The 21418-nt window shown below is 43.4% G+C and overlaps 1 protein-coding gene across 5 annotated transcripts in view; it reads right to left on the reverse strand.

The window, feature by feature from the left end:
• Positions 1-20210, reverse strand: part of AKAP9 (A-kinase anchoring protein 9) — a 128016-nt gene extending 107806 nt beyond the window's left edge. For 3 of the 5 annotated variants that reach the window (XM_079785750.1, XM_079785751.1, XM_079785748.1), the window contains exon 1: positions 19920-20210. In XM_079785750.1, the coding sequence (XP_079641876.1) occupies positions 19920-19967 (48 nt within the window). In that variant the 5' untranslated portion in view covers positions 19968-20210. The remainder of the gene's footprint in view (positions 1-19919) is intronic. The other 2 variants (XM_079785752.1, XM_079785749.1) reach the window with 1 other exon arrangement.
• Between the last annotated feature and the right edge of the window lie 1208 nt (positions 20211-21418).

The following is a 21418-nucleotide window of genomic DNA, read 5'->3' on the forward strand; positions in this document are numbered from 1 at the left end:
ATATTTTAAAACATACAAACATACTCTGTCTGAGACAATAGTATCCATTACAAAATGAACCCAAGTGAAAAAGTTAATTATAGATATGGAATAAAAAGTAAAATGGTTCTATTATAGTGTTCAGAATGAATTATTTCTAAGGGCATAAAATTACCAAGACATTATTTTAGACCTGCCATTGATTATATGAAGTAATATTTTTTTTCAGAAAAATTAACCAGAAGGCAAAATCCATGAGGATAAGAACTTTTGTTCACTGCTATATTTTCAAAGGCTAGAACAATATTTGATAAATACATGTTGAGTGAAAAATGAATAATTTATCTTTTACCATTAAGTAATCATTTTAAGTACTAAGCATTAAGATGATATAGTAGGCATATCGAATTCTATTATATAGAAAAGTTCCATGGTCTCAGAATTAAAAATAGTAATTACATGAATTACAACACAAAATAACCCCTCTCACCATAGTCTCTCTCTTCCAATAGGCCCCAACCCAAGACAAAATTAAATTCTCAAAAATAATGCCCAAAATAGCTTTTTACCAAGAATTCTGTTTTATAAAAGAGAGGTTAAAGCGGGGGAAAGTCGGACCTATGTAATATTTTCAACAATAAAGATTAAAAGAAATTGAGACACAAAGATGTTTAGGGACATGCTAAAACTCACACCGTTTGAAGATAATGCCTCCTCCATGATTAAATGCTCAAACTAAAATAAACTAAAACTAAAAATGAAAATTTTTTACTTTTAATAAAAGGATTTTAGGCAAAAAAAAAAAAAAAGAGATAGAGAGGGAACAAGATCATGTCATTAATTTCTTACAGCTATCGAAACTATCTTCTCTAATAAAATGTAATATGCAAATTAACCATCACTCCGCTACATAAGCCATGCCCACCAGCCAAGCCACGCCCACCAGCCAATCAGGGCTAGTATGCAAATTAACCCAAACCAAGATGGCTACAGCCACAGAGAGCAAGGTTTCCCAGGTAACAGAGCAAGCCAAGCTTTCCATAGCCGTTGCAGGCCTAAGCCTCCACTCAAGCTACAAAGTTTCAATTATAGAAGGTAAACAAATTCAAACAAATGGCAACAGAATGGAGCTTGAGAGAGCAGGCCAGGGTTGCCAGCGGCAACAGGGGAAGCAAAGCTTTAAAGCACACCCTGGCCGGGCCCACCCGCTTAAGGCAACAAAGTTTCAACTGTAGAAGATGAATTAACTGCCACAGAGATGGCTGTCGCCCCGGAGGGAACAGCAGGCTTGGCTCCGCTCCAGGCTACAAAGTTTTAATTGTAGAAGGAAAATAAATCCCAGATACCAGGGCCTCTGCTTAGGTTGCCAGGGGGCGTGGCCCGCCTGCAAACCACCACAGGCCCCTCGCTCAGGCCACCCCATGCCCCAAGAGAACCCCACCCTGATCCAGGACACCCTTCAGGGCAAACCAGCTGGCCCCCACCCGTGCACCAGGCCTCTATCTTATCTAATAAAAGAGTAATATACAGATTGATCATCACTGCAACACACAATATAGCTTCCCCCATGTGGTCAAAGATCCTGCCCCCATGTGGACACAAGATGGCCACTATAAGATGGCCAGCAGGGGAGGGCAGTTGGGAGGCACCGGCCTGCAAGGGAGGGCAGTTGAGAGGGACCAGGCTTGCAAGGGAGGGCAATTGGAGGTGATCAACCCTGCAGGAGAGGGCAGTTAGGGTGACCAGGCTGGCAGAGGAGGGAAGTTGGGGGCAAACAGGCTGGCAGGGGAGCAGTTAAGCATCAACCAGGCTGGCAGCGGAGTGGTTAGGGGCTGATCAGGCTGGCAGGCAGAAGCGGTTAGGGGCAATCAGGAAGGCAGGCAGGCAAGCAGTTGTGAGCCAGCAGTCTTGGATTGTGAGAGGGATGTCCGACTGCCCGTTTAGGCCCGATCCCACCAGGATCGGGCCTAAACGGGCAGTCGGACATCCCTCCAGGAGTCCCAGATTGGAGAGGGTACAGGCTGGGTTGAGGGACAACCCCCCGCCGTGCACGAATTTCGTGCACTGGGCTTCTAGTTTTTATTATAAATCTAAAGGATGGCAAGCTAACAGAAGAGCAAATATCAGAAACTACTCAATCAGGTAATCATTTTATACTGAAACTAGAGGCCTGTTACACGAAATTCGTGCACGGAGAGGGGGGGTGTCCCTCAGCCTAGCCTGCACCCTCTCCAATCTGGGACCCCTCGAGGGATGTCCGACTGCCCGTTTAGGCCCGATCTCGGTGGTGGGATCGGGCCTAAACAGGCAGTTGGACATCCCTCTCACAATCCAAGACTGCTGGCTCCCAACTGCTTGCCTGCCTGCCTTCCTGATTGCCCCTAACCACTTCTGCCTGCCAGCCTGATCACCCCCTAACCACTCCGTTGCCAGCCTGATTGATGCCTAACTGCTCCCTTGCCAGCCTGTTTTCCCCTAAGTGCCCTCCCCTGCCAGCCTGGTCACCCCTAACTGCCCTCCCCTGCAGGGTTGATTGCCTCCAACTGCTCTCCCCTGCAGGCCTGGGTCCCTCTCAACTGCCCTCCCTTGCAGGCCTGGTGACTCCCAACTGCCCTCCCCTGCTGGCCATCTTATGATGGCCATCTTGTGTCCACATGGGGGCAGGATCTTTGACCACATGGGGCATCCATATTGTGTGTTGGAGTGATGGTCAATCTGCATATTGCTCTTTTATTAGATAGGATAGAGGCCTGGTGCATGGGTGGGGGCCAGCTGGTTTGCCCTGAAGGGTGTCCCGGATCAGGGTGGAGGTTCTCCTGGGGTGTGGGGCGGCCTGAGCAAGGGGCCTGTGGTGGTTTGCAGGCAAGCCACGCCCCCTGGTGACCCAAGAGGAGGCCCTGGTATCTGGAATTTATTTTCCTTCTACAATTGAAACTTTGTAGCCTGGAGCGGAGCCAAGCCTCCTGCTTGCTCCGTGGTGGGCAGCCATTTCTGTTGGGGTTAATTCACCTTCTATAATTGAAACTTTGTAGCCTTAAGCGGAGGCCTGGGCCTGGCCAGGGTGTGCGGAAAGCTTTGCTTTCTCCATTGCCGGGGGCAACCCTGGCCTGCTCTCTCCAGCTCCGTGGCTGCCGCCATTTCTGTTAAGATTTGTTTACCTTCTATAATTGAAACTTTGTAGCTTGAGTGGAGGCTTAGACCTAGCAAGGGCAGGCGGAAAGCTTGGTTTCCTCCGTTGCCTGGGAAACCTTGCTCTCTGTGGCTGTAGCCACCTTGGTTGGGTTTATTTGCATACTCACCCTGATTGGCTGGTGGGCACAGCTGGTGGGTGTGGATTAGGCGTAGCAAAGGTGCGGTCAATTTGCATATTACTCTCTTTTTTTTTTTTTTTTTTTTTTTTTTAGGTAGGATGATACACTTTAAATTACTGGAAAAACATTTAGTCTAAAACAGGCCGAAAATTCATACTATAGCCATCTGTGTTTGTCATTTGAAAGCCAATGATAAAAATGTTAACATATGTAGGAACAAAAATAGTTGCAAGATTTACTAGAAAGATATTATGTCCACATACACTTATATTTCAAAACTGATTCAGATCTCCAGCAAATATCCTGACTATAACATGAATAAAGAACTAAATATAAATGACTGAAAATGTATTCCTTAAACTCAATATAACTTTATAAGTGATCATTCTCATATACAGCACTTCTTTAAAATACTGTATAAAACATGCCAAGTTTTTATAATAATATCACATAAAAAAACTTTCTTTTAAAAAAAAACCCTCACTAGAGGAGATGTTTATTGATTTTAGAGAGAGAGGAAGAAGAAGAGGAAGAGGAAGAGGCGGAGAGAGAGAAATATCAATGTGAGAGAGAAACATCTATCAGTTGCCTCCCGTACCTGCCCTGACAGGGGATGGAATCCAAAACCTAGGTATGTGCTCTGACAAGGAATTGAACCCATAACCTTTTTATATACAGGACTAGAGGCCCGGTGCACAAAATTTGTAATTCGTGCGGGGGGGTGGGGGTGGGGAGAGGGTCCCCTCAGCCCAGCCTGCACCTCTCTAATCCGGGATATCCTTCTCACAATCCTGGACCACTGGCTCCTAACTGCTCACCTGCCTGGCTGCCTGGTCAACCCTAACTGCCCCCCCCCCCCGCCAGCCTGATCACCCCTAACCGCCTCTGCCTGCCAGCCTGATCACCCCTAACTGCCCCCCCTCACCAGCCTGGTTGCCCCTAACTGCCCCCCCTTGCCGGCCTGGTTGCCCCACGCAGCCTGCTGCTCAGTCGTTTGGTCGCCCCTCACTAACCCCCCCGCTGGCCTGGTCGCCCCACGCAGCCTGCTGCTCAGTCGTTTGGTTGTCCCTCACTAACCCCCCCTGCCAGCCTGGTTGCCCCACGCAGCCTGTTCGGTTGTCCGTTCGGTTGCAATGTCGCTTAGGCTTTTATATAGATAGATGACACTCCAATCTACTGAGCCACCCAGTCAGGGGTGTTGTTTTTCTTGAGTGTTTACTATGTGCCAGGCACTGTGCTAGACATGAATTAAAATATATGGCCCTAACAGTAGGATGTTTTAGTCTAGGTCAGCCTATTACTTCACTGAATTGTGAGAAACAAGTAAGATAAAAGTTAGTGTACAATTTCACAAACCCAACAGTCCTCTATACGGTATATTTCTAAGAAGGTGGTATGGAAACCTCTTATACTAATTTTCTCAAAGATGGCTTTCTGTAAGAGGTATGGTTGTAGTTTTGTATCTGTGAAGGAAATTACTTGGCATACGGCAGGTATTAACAGCAGTTCATTTATTTAGCAAACATTTACTACCTATCATGTGTTCAGCCCAGTGCTAAAGGCAGGGCAGGTAGTGATGAATCAGGTACAAACCCTATTCCTTTGAACTGTAATTAAGTTAGAAAGAACAAATTAAACAAATATAAATACAGAAATATAGCATTTCAAGAGATAAAATGTACTTCCAAGAAAGAGTATAAGGTATAAAGAAAGCATACAACAGACTTAATTTGGAAGGGGATATGGGGAGAGGTCAGGAAGTATTGAGAAAGAATGTGGAAGCTGAGATTTGAAGACAAAGATTTGTCCAAGATTACAATAAGTAACTGGCAAAATAGAACAGGATAAGAATATCTAACTCCAAATTCAGTATTCTTTCCATGATACCAATATGTATGCCAGGCATTCTAAGCTCTCTTTTCCTTCATTTGTCATCATACTTCATATCCTAGAACACTAAAGTTAGAGACACAAATGAAATCACCAAACCAATACTTTTTTGACAACACTGGGTGAAAACACACACACCACACACCCCCCAAAGAGAATATTATAATATATTTAAAAAATATTATCTAGTCTCTCTAGTTTTCAAAAATTGCTAAAAGTAGACTAAAAGTAGAGCTATTTTCTATGTTTCTGCTGCAGAAAATTTAAAATATCCTAATTAATTCTAATTATGGTGATTATTTGTACTTGTCAGTGCTGCCTTTAAACCTTTGTAATATTCCCAAGAATGCTGTACAAACGATTACAGCTAAACTCCAGGGGCCTAACTATGAAAACAAAAGATTACAACAGTTGACCCAAAGACAATTTGTATGTAGAGTGAAGTAGGGCAACTGCAAGCAAAGAAGACAAAAGCAATATTTTGTGCTCTGAAGCATATTTTCTAACAACATCAGAGATACAAACTGTTGGAAAATAACAGTGCCAAATAGACCAAGGAAATCAGATATGGTAAAAACCACAGCACTTTATATTACTGAGCCATCTGTCCTATTTATATCCTATAATTTCAATGCAGATTTTTTTCTTAAATAAAAGTTTTGGAACACCATGTGTAAGAAGAAAACAGATTCTGCAGTCTCAGGAATTAACTTAATTTTACATATTTTAACACAGCAGACATAAATATTTGTTGAATGAAAATAATGTTTCAAAAAGAATATAGATTTCATCTAATAGAGTTACTTGACTGTTGTGTCTACAGAGACCCTAATAAGCTAGCTAAGTGACAATGGACAAGCCACTTAACCTCGGCAGAACTGTTTCTTCAACTGTACAATGAAGAGGTAGATTCGAGGATCTTTTAAGATTTCTCCCAGATGTAAGAATTTTTGGGGTTTTTTTTGAGAATTTTTTTCAATTGTTCCCTTTCTTTTCTCCTCTCCCTACTTCCACTTATTATAAAAGAGAAAAACTAGAATTCTACATTTAAAATAACTTGCTAAAAAAAACAACTCAATAAGCAGTGTCTATTACAAAATGATCCCAAATAAAAAAAAAAGACATAAAACAAAAGGTGGAAAGATGACATTGTAGTATTCGAAACAAATCACTTCTAAGTATATAAAATTATAAAAATATTGTTTTAGGCTCATATTACTGCTTATATGGAGTCAAATTATTATTTCAGAAGAAAAACCTAGAAGGGAAGGTCCAGGAGGTCAGGGGTTATTAATTAACACACTAAGTCTAGAACAGTGCCTGCACATAGTTAAAAAAAAAAAAGCGGTAATTTATTATTTTTTTATAGAAAAGAGACACCACTAAGCAATAATTTTAGGCATTATTCCTTAGAACTTCAGAATATCTGCATAGCTTCTTAAAAAAAAAATAGATGATACCCTAACTGGTTTGGCTCAGTGGATAGAGGGTCCCAGGTTCGATTCTGGTCAAGGGCACATGCCTGGGTTGCGGGCTTGATTCTCAGTAGGGGACATGCAGGAGGCAGCCAATCCATGATACTCTCTCATCATTGATGTTTCTCTCTCTCTTTCCCTCTCCCTTCCTCTCTGAAATCAATAAAGATATATTTTTAAAAAATAAGATGATATATCAGTTCCATGGTTACACTACTACACAACCACACAATGTAGTTATTATGTAGCTATTGAAAATAATGTTTTCAAAAATTGTTAATGTGAGAAAATGCTCTCAACATAAAGTAGGAGAAAAAGAGGCCAAAACTGAAAATAAAAGTATGATTCAAGTTAAGTTTAAAAATATACTTACACACAGAAACAAAGAATCAACAAACTGTTAACAGTAATTGCTTGTAGGTTATGAGACCATGGGTGATTGTTTTCTTTCTGCCCCTGACCAGTTCTATGAAGAGTGTCCACTAATATGTTACTATCACTATTTTTAAAAGGTTATAATAAAACCACACATCTACCAAAAATCTCATCCCAAAAGGCAGAAATAAGGCAGAAGCCCCAGGAATATGTTGTCCTGGGCCTGGCCTCTCTCATAAGCCTCTCCAGACACCTTTATCACATCCCATAAGCATCACTACCAATACTGGCACGTCATTCGCTTCACTATTCAGATGTCACCTACCTGTTTCGTTTCACTGTCACCCGAGTTATTGCTAATAATGAACTGTGAGAAGAATGGCACTTTGCCCAACCTTATCTTGGTTCCAAATGGCTTTTTAGTTTCCCATGAGGCCCAACTATATTTTTCTTACCTTCCTTTGAAATCTTTCCTCTATTATCTCTCCTTTACTTAACTAATCTCAGTTTGGAGGGAACAAAAGAGCCCTATTAGAATTAGGGCATTTACATTTAGCTACTGTAATCAAATCAATCCTATATAATAAAATGCTAATATGCAAATCAACTAAACGGCAGAATGACTGGTCACTATGATGCGTACTGACCACCAGGGGGCAGATGCTCAACACAGGAGCTGCTGCCTGGTGGTCTGTGCACTTCCACAGGGGTAGCACCGCTCAGCCAGAAGCCGGGCTCACAGCTGGCTCCCGCCTCCACGGCAACGCTAATGATCCCAAGGGGGATGACCGACTGCCAGCTTAGGCCCGCTCCCTGCGGGGGTCCTGGACTGTGAGAGGGCGCAGGCCAGGGTGAAGGACACCCCCCTCCCCAGTGCACGAATGTCGTGTACCGAGCCTCTAGTATTTTATATTAAAAAACAACATGCTTCATCTGTATAGCAACAACATCAAAGTGCCACTTGGTGGCAGCATACCTATCTGAATATGGGATATATTTTTAGGAAAGGAATAACCTATTCAGAGGTTAAGCATGCCAAATATATACATTCTTCCTCCCCCCCCCCCCCCCAGGTTCTCCTTCCTTTATTTATTTTTGTTTTGTTTCTTTTTTTAAAAAAAATTAAATTCTTCATTATTTAAAGTATTACATGTCTCCTTACCCCCCCCCCCCCCATATTAACCTCTCCCCAGCCACTCCCACCACCCAGGACATGCCCTCACCCCCCTACTGTCTGTGTCAACTGGATATGCATATATGCATGCATATAAGTCCTTTGGTTGATCTCTTACACATCCCTCTCACCCTTTCCTGCCTTCCCACTGAGGTTTGACAGTCTGTTCAATGCTTCTGTGTCTCTAGATCTATTTTTGTTCATCAATTTATGTTGCTCATTATATTCCACAAATGAGTGGGATCATGTGATATTTATCTTTCTCTGACTGGCTTATTTCATTTAGCAAAATGCTCTCCAGGTCCATTCATGTTGTTGTGAATGGTAAGAGTTCTTTCTTTTTTATAGCAGCGTAGTATTCCATTATGTGGATGTACCACTATATTTTTGTTTTCTTTTCTCTTTTTTTCTTTATTAAGGTATTACATATGTGTCATTATCCCCCCCCCCCCCCCAACACACACACTCATGCCCTTACCCCCCTGTTGTCTGTGTCCATTGGTTAGGCTTATATGCATGCATACAAGTCCTTTGGTTGGTCTCTCCCCTTTACCCCCACCTCCCCTACCTTCCCTCTGAGGTTTGATGGTCTGATCAATGCTTCTTGTCTCTGGATCTGTTTTTGTTCATCAGTTTATGTTGTTCATTATATTCCATAAATGAGTGAGATCATGTGATATTTATCTTTCTCTGACTGGTTTATTTCACTTAGCATAATGCTCTCCAATTCCATCCATGCTGTTGCAAATGTAAGAATTCCTTCTTTTTTACCGCAGCATAGTATTCCATTGTGTATATGTACCACAGTTTTTTAATCCACTCATCTGCTGATGGGCATGTAGGCTGTTTCCAAATCTTAGCTATGGACATAGGGGTGCATATATCCTTTGTGATAGGTGTTTCTAGTTTCTTGGGATATATTCCTAGAAGTGGGATTACTGGGTCAAATGGGAGTTCTACTTTTAATATTTTTAAGAAACTCCATACTGTTTTCCACAGTGGCTGCACCAGTCTGCATTCCCACCAGCAGTGAACGAGGGTTCCTTTTTCTCCACATCCTCACCAGCACTTGTCATTTATTGATGTGATGATATCCATTCTGACAGGTGTGAGATGGTACCTCATTGTTGTTTTGATTTGCATCTCTTGGATGACTAATGACTTTGAGCATGTTTTCATGTCTTTTGGCCTTCTGTATGTCCACTTTTGAAAAGTGTCTATTTAGGTCCTTTGCCCATTTTTTGATTGGATTATCTTCTTTTTGTTAAGTTATATGAGTTCCCTATAAATTTTGGAGATTAAAACCTTATCAGAGATAACATTGGCAAATAGGTTCTCCCATGCAGTGGGCTCTGTTTTGTTGATGGTTTCTTTTGCTGTGCAGAAGCTTTTTATTTTGATGTAGTTCCATTTGTTTATTTTCTCCTTAGTTTCCATTGTCCTAGGAGCTTTATCAGTAAAGATATTGCTACAACATACAGTATGTCTGACATTTTGCTGCCTATGGATTCTTCTAGAAATTTTATGGTTTCTCATCTTACATTTAAGTCCTTTATCCATTTTGAGTTTATTTTTGTGTATGGTATAAGGTGGTCTAGTTTCATTTTTTTGCATGTATCTGTCCAATTTTCCCAACACCATGTATTGAAGAAACTGTCTTGACTCCATTGTATGCTCTTGCCTCCTTTGTCAAATATTAATTGAGCATTGTAGCTTGGGTCAATTTCTGGGTTCTCTGTTCTGTTCCATTGGTCTATATGTCTGTTCTTGTGCCAGTACCAGCCATTTTGAGAACAGTGGCTTTGTAATATAGCTTGATATCTGGTATTGTAATCCCTCCAACTTTGTTCTTTCTCAGGATTGCTGCAGCTATTCGGCGTCTTTTTTTTTTTTATGCCAGGTGAAGTTTTGGAGAGTTTGTTCTAAGGTCTGTGAAATATGCCGTTGGCATTTTAATGGGGATTGCACTGAATCTATAGATTGATCTGAGTAGTATGGACATTTTAATGATGTTGATTCTATCAATCCATGAACATGGTATATTCTTCCATTTGTTTATGTCTTCCTTTTTCTCTTTTTTCAATATTCTGTAGTTTCCCAAGTACAGGTCTTTTACCTCCTTAGTTAAGTTTATTTTATTTCTAGGTATCTTAATTTTTTTGTTGCAATGGTAAGTGGGATTTTATTTTTTAGTTTCTCTTTCTGTGAGTTCATTATTGATGTATAAAAAAGCCATAGATTTCTGGGTGTTAGTTTTGTATCCTGCTACATTGCCCAATTCATTTATTAAATCTAATAGCTTTTTTATGGAGTCTTTAGGGTTTTCTATGTACAATATAATATCATCTGCAAATAATGACAGTTTTACTTCTTCTTTTTCAATTTGGATGCCTTTTATTTCTTCTTCTTGTCTGATCGCTATAGCTAGCATTTCCAGTACTATGTCAAACAGGAGTGGTGAAAGTGGGCATCCCTATCTTGTTCCTGTTCTTAGGTGAAATGGTTTTAGTTTTTGCCCAATAAGTGTGATGCTAGCTGTAGGTTTGTCGTATAAGGCTTTTATTATGTTGAGGTATGCTCCTTCTATTCCCACTTTGCTGAGAGTTTTCTTTATCAAGAAAGGGTGTTGGATTTTGTTGAATGCTTTTTCTGCAACAATTGCTATGATTATGTGATTTTTGCCCCCCACAAGCCTGATCACTCACAACTACTGTCCCATCCTGGCCTGATCACCCACAACTGCCCTCCCCTCTTGGCCTCTAACCACCTCTACCTCGGCCCCGCCACCATGGCTTTGTCCAGAAGAACATCCGGAAGGTCTCCTGGAAGGTCTCCCAGTCTAATTAGCATATTACCCTTTTATTAGTATAGATAGAAGCCTGGTGCATGGGTGGGGGCCGGCTGGTTTGCTCTGAAGGGTGTCCCGGATCAGGGTGGGGGTTCCCTTGGGGAGTGGGGCAGCCTGTGCGAGGGGCCTGTGGTGGTTTGCAGGCTGGCCATGCCCCCATGGGGTGAGGGTCCCTGCTGGGGGGGCATGGCTAGCCTGGGTGAGGGGCTGAGGGCTGTTTTCAAGCTGGCCACACCCCCTTCAGGGTGGGGGTACCTGCTGTGGTGCCTGGCCAGCATGGGTGAGGGGCTGATGGCTGTTTGCAGACTGGCCAAGCCCCCCAGCAGGGACCCTCAACCCATGGGGGTGTGGCCAGGCTGGGTGAGGGGATGAGGGCTGTTTGCAGGCTGGCCAAGCCCCCCAGTGGGGACCCTCACCCCATCGAGGTGTGTCCAGCCTGGGTGAGGGGCTGAGGGCTGTTTGCAGGCTGGCCATAGCCCCTTCAGGGTTGGGGGTCCTGCTGGGGTGCCTGGCCAGCCTGGGTGAGGGGCTGATGGCTGTTTGCAGGCTGGCCATGCCCCCCAGCAACCCAAGCTCCCAGCCCCGCCTTTTTTTCTTTTTTTCAGCACCTCCTTGAGCAGAGGCCAGGGTCGGCTGGAAGCAGGTATCTGGGATTTATTTATCTTCTATAATTGAAACTTTGTAGCCTTGAGCAGAGGCCAGGGCCAGTTGGAAGCCTGGGTTTCCCCCGGCAACCCAAGCTCCCAGCCCCTCCTTTCGCGGAGGCCAGGGCCAACTGGAAGCAGGTATTGGGATTTATCTTCTATAATTGAAATTTTGTAGCCTTGAGTGGAGACCAGGGCCAGCCAGGGCTGTTGGGAAGCTTGGCTTCCTCCATCGCCGGGGGCAACTCAAGCCTCCTGCTCGTTCCAGCTCTGTGGCCGACACCGTATTTGTTGGGTTAATTTGCATACTCGCTCCTGATTGGCTGGTGGGCATGGCTGGTGGGTGTAGCGAAGGTACAATTTGTATGTTTCTCTTTTATTCGTGTAGATAATAAAAGAGTGATATGCTAATTAAGACCGATGTCCTTCCAGATGACCTTCCGGATAAAGCCATGAACCCCGGGTCCTAGATGCCAGAGGGAAGCCTGGGTCCCGGGTGTCAGATGGAAGCCGGTGCTGGCAGCCAGGGGAAGAAAGGCCTACTCTTGCATGAATTTCATGCATCGGGCCTCTAGTTCAGCCATAAAAGGGAATAAAGTACTTATATATACTACAACATGGATTATCCTCAAAAACATTATACAAAGTGAAAAAAGGACACTAAGGGTCAAATATTATATGACTCCATTTACTTAAGGTATCTAGAATAGGTAAACCCACAGAAACAGAAAACAGATTGGTGGCTGCAAGGAGGAGGAGGGATGAACAGTAACTGCTTAATGGATACAGGGTTTTATTCCGGAATGATATATTTTTAAACTATATAGAAATGGTGGTTGTACAACGTTGTATATGTACTAAATGCAACTGAATTGTTAGTTTTGAGATAGTTAATTTTTATTACATAAATTTCACCTCAATTAAAAAAAATCATAGCTTCTTTATATCTAGCACCAGAAAAACACAAAAAGCTCTCAATCATTATCTCATCTTTTTCTTCAAAACACCTGTTGACATAATAAGGCACAGCATTTGTGATCACTGAAATATATGCTTGCTAAGTAAAAGTCCACAGCTGCAGTTGTAGGCGCTCAAGAATGTCAGTTGAACAAATAAGCAAATAAGTGTTTCCAGAGTCCTGAAGCCTTTTCTAGTTTGTCAAACAGCAGAATTATGAACACAGACACAATTCAAAACTACCTTTATAAATAAACTTTATAAATGAGGCTTTCACAAATTAAAGTGTTTAATAAAGAAATGCTGAGCAATGAAAGATGTCTAATTTCAGTTTCAGTAGAATCTTATTGAGAAATTTAGCTTTCCTTATAATTTATCACTTAACAATTTATTATGAGAACTTTTTCTACCTTCCACATTAGAAGAAATTCACTTATATTTCAATAATCAGTAGTCTATAATAAATATTCTGCAGTCATAGTTTAGCTCTTATTACAAAAATTTTAGACATAAAAAAAAGAGGTGTTTTTGTTTGGAAATACTTTTTGCCCTGATTTTGTTATATTCCAGTCACTTGGATATAGCCCATCTTTTCATTTCCTCTTTTCCATGTGCTCATTCCATTTTGAGTTTCACGGGTAGGACACTATAGACTTCCTTGCTAAGTCTCTCTCCTTTGAATTTTATGGGTCTTTTACCCAATCACTTCCCTATCCCTGTTCTTGCCATCCTTTGGATTTGCCTTAGAAACCTTTCTTCAATACTATACACTTCAAGAAGCTTGTTATACCTAATCTTTCTTCCATATTATCTCTCTTAAAACTTATAATCTAAAAGTCATGTGTGTTTTTTTCCAACAAAGCCTAACAGTCACAAATTAGTTTTTAAGCTGCAGACAATGCACCACTGTTGTAATAAGTGTTGATGAAAGTATCAAACTGCTGTATCCACTATGAAAGTTAGGTAAGCTATGTCACAATCAAGAATAAAAAAGCTAGCCCTGGCTGGTGTGCTCAATGGTTAGAGCAAAAGCCCTCCAACAGAAGGGTCACAGGTTTGATTCCCAGTCAAGGGCACACATCTGGGTTGCAGGTTCAATCCCCAGCCCTGGTTGGGACACATGTGGGAGGCAAACAATTGATGTGTCTTTCTCACATCAATGTTTCTCTCTCTCTCTCTCTCTCTCTCTCTCCTCCCTTCCTCCCTCCCTCTCTCCCCCCACTCCTTCCTTTCTTTCCTCCCTTCCACATACTCTCTCTAAAAATCAATGGAAACCTCAGGAGAGAGTTCAAAAAAAAGTTAGAAAGTTTAAAAGAAATAGGTAAAGAACAACTTTTGTAGTAGTGGTGGAGCAGTGTATCTGAAATAGGCAAAGAACAATTTTACACCAAAACTAACTTTCTCTAACAGTAATTGAAAAGTCATGTCACTAATATTCTAATATACAGCTTGCAATGACCACTGTTCTTTTTTCATAAAATTGGCACCATTTTCAAACTGAAGATGCTCATTAAACAAATAAATATCATATAGTTACTACTTACTATATGTAATAGGCAAAATTTTTTATTATTATCCATCAAGCCCTAGCTGGTTTGGCTCACTGGATAGAACTTCAGCCTGCGGACTGTAGGGTCCCGGGTTTGATTCTGGTCAAGGGCACATGCCCGGGTTGCAGGCTCAATCCCCAGTAGGGGGTGTGCGGGAGGCAGCTGATCAATGATTCTCTTTCATCATTGATGTTTCTATCTCTCTCTCCCTCTCCCTTCCTCTCTAAAATCAATAAAAATATATTTTTAAAAATTATCCATCAAATAATGCCAATTATATAAATGCTAAATGGTGCAAAACTCTGGTTTTACTGAATTTTGCTACATTAGAATATTAAAAAGTATAAACAGAATATTAAAAATTATACCTAATGTGAATTTATAGGAGTAATAATTTTATACTAAATACACACTATCCTCTAATTTTATTTGCTAATTTACAATACTTTCATTATATAATATTGCAAATAATTTTACTTGGAAAAAAATGAAATCATTTAAAGTGGAGTTAGAATAGTTTGGTTCAACACAAGGATAGCCTGCGTCATGCTGTCCTTGTCAGCACCTTGTAAATGGGGTGAGCCCAGCTCTGAAAATATTTACTTAACAATGCAGTAATGTCTCACATCTCCATGGGTAAGGCTTCTTGCAACATTAACACTGAGGAAGTAACTGAGGACCTAACAGCAAATAAAAAAGCCAACAAGTAACAGAAAAACTAAACTGTCATAAAGCCCATTCACCAGGCTCCATTGGCCCTTGATTTTTACAAACCATTTTATCTAACTCAGTTACTGGGTTCTCTAGTTAGAGCAAATCTAAAATAGCGAGTTGGGGGCAGAAGCAGCTGAGGAGTAAGGCAGGATGAGCATGTCCATAGCAGCAAGGAAAATCGGTAAAAACTACAAAACCAGAAAGATCTATATATGTCTAACAGTATAGAATCCTAACTATGTAATACAAGCAACAATGACATAAGATTAACAGCTGCCACCAGGTGGCTCAGTTGTTGAAACATTGTCCTGTACACCAAAAAGTTTGTGAGTTTGATTCCTGGTCAAGGAACATACCTAGGTTTCGGGTTTGATACCTGGTCAGGAAGCATATGGGAGGCAACCAATCAATCTCTCTCTCTCTCTCTCTCTCTCTCTCCCACCCCCTCCCCACCCCTTCCTCTAAAATCAATAAACATATCCTTGGGTATCTATCCTATATAATAAAAGGCTAATATACAAGTAGGCCAAACGGCGGAACAACCGAACAACTGGTCGCTATGACGTGCGCTGACCACCAGGGGGTGCGTGCAGTACATGGCAGGTGTCGCCAGCTAGCGGCAGAGCTCAGAACATGGGGGGATGGTGGAGCAGGTGAGCGGGATGCCAGACCAAGGCAGGGTGCTGGTCCCTGTCATTGGGGCAAGCCTCTGGTGGTTACTGAAAATTCTTTGTTCCTGCCTGCCGCGGTCCTGCCCAGCGCTTGCACCTGCTGCCGGCGCTGGCCCCGTTCACACCCACTGCCAGTGCCAGAGCCGCTGCTTGCACCCACTGCCAGCACCGGAGCCGCCACTCGTACCCGCTGCCAGCAACGGCCCCACTCGCACCCGCTGCCAGTGCTGGCCCTGCTCACACCTACTGCCGGCACCTGGCACCAGTCCCGATTGCTTGGCACCGTCAGTGGGTGTGAGCCGTGGCTGCTGGCCCCGATTGCCCCTGAGGGCTTCTTCATCTCCCCCTGCTCCTGAGGGCGATCGGGGTAGCAGCTACTGCTCGCACCGCTGCTGGCACTGGCCCCAATCACCCCGTGCTGTCATAGAGTGCAGGCGGGGCCGGCACCATCAGTGCGTGGGAGCGGTGGTGGGAGCAGGGCTGCTGGCAGACAGGGGACCAGGGGCCACGGTCAGAGGGGCAGGGCAGGGGTGCGGAGGATGGGCCAAGACCTGCCCCTGTGCCTACTGCAACCTTGTGGCCCACAGTTCCTTTCAAGGTGCATGAATTCGTGCACTGGGCACCTAGTCTATAATAATAAAAGGGTAATATGCTAATTAGACCGGACATCATTCCGGACATCCTTCCTAACCAAGCTGGGCCAGAGGGAAACCAGCCCGGGGCCTAGGTGCCTGTGGGTGGCTGGAGGAGGGAAGCAGCCCGGTGCCCGGTGCCCGGTGCCAGCAGCCGGGGGAAGGAAGGCCTATTCTTGCATGAATTTTCCTACATCGGGCCTCTAGTGAAGATATATATATATATAAAAAAAGAAGAAATAAGAATTACAGTTCCAGGACTGCACTAAACTGAGGGCCTTAGGAAACCTTGTTATTTCTGTGCCTCATTTTCCTGTTCCGTATAACATGTTCTTCAACACAATATATCTGATAAGCTTTGTGTTTTTAGAAATGATATTTAAACATTTTTTTACTGGTCATAAAAGAAATATATTGTAGAGAATTTGGAAATGCTAGAAGTGTACAGAAAATTTAAATTGCCAATAACCCACAACCCAGAGATAACCATCATTTACATCTTGGTGGATTTCCCCCCCAGGTTTCTTCACATATAAAAATGGAAATATATATATTTTTGGTAACATTTTTATTAACCTCGCATTATCTGTGGGCATTTTCCCAACTCAAAAAGTCTTTGCAGAAATATTTTAATGATTACATATTATCAAAATTTATTCTCTTATCATTATAGACTTTGGTTGGTATAAAACATTTTGTAAAATATATTATACTGTACACATGACAAGTCATTTAAAAATGATTATTTATAAGATCTAGATACAGAAAGAAAAATGATCAGTAAAAAGTGTATCAAACACCAAGAAAAAATTTAAAAGTTATGGCTTATAAAACCAGGTTATCAAATACAGTATTTAAGTCCAATAAATAAACAAGACATTTAGAAAACTAAGTATCTAAATAAATTTTGGCAATGACCATTTTAAGTGATTTCTGATGCCAGCAATAAGAGACTTCCAATTAGGAGAATTCTGGATTACTATTATTAAATTACAACATGCTAGTGAAACAGCACCCATTAACAACTCATAGTCATTTTGCTCATTCATTAAGCAAAAGAAATAAGAATTACAGTTCCAGGGCTTCACTACTAGTAAAGCGAGGGCCCTTAGGAAACCTAGTTATTCTGTTCTTGTTCTGTATAACATGTTCTTCAACATAATATATCTGATAAGCTTTGTTTAAGCAGCACCCATTCACAACTCATACTCATTCTGCTCATTCATTCATTCATCTACTATTTTATAGGCATTATGCTAGGCTGCATTAATATCAATATTAAGAGACTTCTTTGTAAAAGCCTTAAAAATAATGTGGCAGCATTTAAACATTTTAACAAATGAAAAAAATTCACCTCAAATCCTACTAATCCTAATCCACTAACTAACTGTATTTATTACCCAGTGTCTGTCTCTCCCACTAAACCATGCGCAACTTGAGAACAAAGACTGTCACCACCTCTATATTTCCTCTCTAAAAGAGAAGCTCATCATAGGTTTGCTGAGTGAGTTTACATTTACAATCCAAACCTTTAAAGTCCTAATCTAAAAGCACACATTTATACCAAGGAAATAATGTATACACTATTTTTAATGATGCTGTTTTATCTTTTCCATGTTCCTATCAGTCTTGACAATCTTAATGCTGCATAATATCCCATCACACTTACATAATATAGTTTAGAAAACAATTATCCTAATATTGTTGTTGAAGCTTGTTTCTAGTGTTTGTATCTGGTATAGCTAATGCTCCAGCAAACATACCTTGCTTTACAAGTCTCACAGATTGACCTCTGACTGGAAAAATTGGGCTCAACTTTAGAGGAATATAATCTTCTACAATAAAAGGGAATGTTATAAAGAGATTTTTAGCCCATAGGCGGTATTTAAAGGACAAAGAACACGCATACAAAGGAACTCTTAGAATTCCTTTTTGCCAAATCAAAGCAATTTAAACAAATCCTCTGTTATGAAATGTGCTGTGCAAAGCAAAGTACGTTTTGTAGGACTGCTTCACACATATTTAGAGAAGATACTTCTGGGGGCAAGGAGTAAAAATTCTGAGGTAACAAACGTAATGTCTACCTAAAACGTCAATGCTTTTGGAAGGAGGTGCACACTTTACCTCCTCCTTCTTGGATTCATAGAACTTGCTCAGATCCTCAGGCTGAAAAAATGGAAGCAACTTAGGGCACCTGAAGATGCCTTGATTCCCCTTTCCTTCCATTTACAGGTCCTAAAGTAATACAATCCACCTGGTACTATACAAGCACCTAAGCTTTGACCTCTGAAGGGGCTTGTGAGAAACCAACTATATGTTAGAAACATGAAGCTAGTTTATATACATATTCATTTAAGAGAGTTGTGTTGAGCATCTACTATTATATCTCTGCAGTATGGGCCTTCAGTGATTACTGAAATAACAGACCACGTCTCCTTTGTTGCTTTATTTGGAGGAAGGGAAGAAGGGAGAAAAAGCAGTTAACCAGATTATAATTGAATTGTGGCCCAAGTATGATTGCTAACCATCATCTCAAATAAGAGAATATAATCTATGAAAGGTAACTTCATTATAGGGAAGGGCGCCTTTGAAGCCAGCCAATAGAGATGCTCAACTCTGTAATTTTTAAAATCTTCACCCGAGGATATATTTTTTTATTGATTTTTTAGAGAGAGATGAAGAGAAAGAGAAACACTGACGTGAAAGAGAAACATCAACTGGGTTGCCTCCTATCCTGCACCCTGACCGGGAACTGAACCTACCACCTTTTAGTGTACGGGAGGACGCTCCAGCTGAACCACCTGGCCAGGGCTCAAGTATGGGTTTTTTTTTTTTTTAATGCTATTTAATGTATATTGTCTATGTCCAATTTTTCATGAAGCCCAGTGAAAACCTGTGCATACTTTTGTGTTGCTCGCTGTACAGTATTTTTTAAATACACACACATAATGACTCACCAAGGCACACAATACAATTCACTTATTTAAAGCAGGAATTCCATAGGTGGTGCTGAGACTATGGAGCCTTCCCACCCAGAAGTTCCCTTCGCACACTGCATTAGCATTCCGCACAGCACAAAAGCGCATGCCATGACAAAGACCTCCAAACACACACACACACACACACACACACACACACACACACACACACACACACACACACACACAGCCGTGCTTCCCACATCGCCCCGAACGCCAAGTTCACAGCCGGCACTTGTGGCGCCCTCAGGCCGCCGAGGAGGCAGCTGTCACAGGCCAGGCACACCCAGGAGGGCCGGCCAGCCTGCCCCCTAAGAAAGCCGAGGTCAGGATCCGCGGACAAACCCGCCACCGAAAAAGAAAAGCCCCCGATCCCAACTTGGAAAGCACAACGACGGCGCTCCCCGGAAAACGGACACACACACACACACACACACACACACCCCAAAGTGACAGGCTGGGGATTCAGAAGCAGTACATACCCGTGCACAGCAATACCGCCCAGGAGGGGTTGAGCCGGGGGTCACGGGAAGGAAGCCACCCCAGCCCGTCCCCGCGGAAGGAGGTGCCGGCTCTCCACCCGCGTGCTCACGGGGAGAAAGGAGAGCCAGGCGAGGGGAAAGCAGACCCGCACCCCGTCCCTCCCAGGCAGCGCCCCGGGCCCCCTCCCACCCCTCCCGCCACCGCCCCCCAGCGCGGCCCTGCAGCCGGCGGCTCTCACCTTCGCTTTGCCGAACTCCAGCTTCTTCTGCCGCTCCTCGTCCTCCATGGCCTCTGCGGAGAAGGCTGGGGGGAGACACAGAGAGGTCGGCGGCGGAGGGGAAGGTCGGATCGGACGGAGGGGGGCCCTCAGGCGCCGGCCCGGGGAGCGAGGCCGGCAGCGCTCCCCCCGCGGCGGAGCGGAACGGCTCCGCGCTCAGAGGCTGACGGCCCTCGGGCGCCCGGGCAGTGCCGTCACCGCCGCCGCCATCTTCGTCTCCACGTAAACACACGGCGGAGCGGGGCGGGGGGGGGCGGGGGGACGTCGGTCCGCGCAGCCTCCGCGCGCCGGGGTGCCCGGCAGGTGCGCCCGCGGCCCCGCCCTCCCCGCGCCCGCAGCCCCCTCCGCGCCCCGGGGGCCACCGCCACCCGGCCCGGAACCGGCTCCCACCGGTGCGGGGAGCCCCCTGCCCGGAACGGACGCCCCGGGTGCCGGCCTGGAGGAAGAGGTGGGGGAGAGGGGGTGTGTCAGGGGCGCCCGCGGACCCACCCGGCGTCCCGGGGACTCCGGTCGCTTTTAAGACACGGAGGTTTTCCCGGGTACAACAATAGCATGCCTGGTGGTGGACGGGGACTTGGCCTGGGGTGGTGAGCACACAATCCAGTGTGCAAGTGTCACCCCGGTAAATGCAAGAAAAAAGGGAGAAAACCGCTGCAGAATGGGAGAAAACATAATAAAGAAATAACAGCTGCCTGCTGGTGAAATTGATGAACAATGAGAAACCTCAAAGGAAAAGATTAGGGGTGGGAGGAAGGGACCCAAGAGACCTCAGTTTTCAACCTAGATTGACTCCTCGACTGGAAGAATTGGGAGAGTAGCCAGCAGCTCTCATCACTTTTTCTTTAAAAAATAAAATAAAAAAATATATATATATATTGTATGTATGTGTGTATATATATATAAATATATATATAGTATATATATGTATATATATATATATATATATATATATATATATATATAATCTTGATTCCAGAGAGGAAGAGAGATTTTAAAAAGTCAATAATGAGAATCATTGATCGGCTGCCTCCAGCACGTCCCCAGGAGGGGGCGGAGCCTGAAACCCGGGCACAGGTCCTGGCGGAGATCAAACCGTGACCTCCTGGTTCCTAGGTTGGTGCTCAAACACTCCAGGCTGGTTTATCACTTCTTTAACTGCAAGTCCGTCCGTCCCCCGAGTCTCCGATTCGTCCTTCAAGGTTCACCTCACATTCCGCCCCAAATAACTTTTCTGATCTCCTTTCCCTCCACGCAACAGTGAAGAACATCCTAACTTAGAGCCCTCTCACTCCTTGGAGGTTCCCCTTAGCCATGGTGTCCCGGAAGGAGCCTAGGCTTTGGAATTTTGGTTGGGGACAAAGCCAGCATACACTAACTTTCTAGCTTCAATGACCTTGAACAAGTTACCCGTCCTCCCTGAGTTTCCTTGGAAGTATTGGAAGGGTTGTCAATATATATGA

This window comes from Cnephaeus nilssonii (assembly GCF_951640355.1).
Source record: "Cnephaeus nilssonii genome assembly, chromosome: 12".
Lineage (NCBI taxonomy): Eukaryota > Metazoa > Chordata > Mammalia > Chiroptera > Vespertilionidae > Cnephaeus > Cnephaeus nilssonii.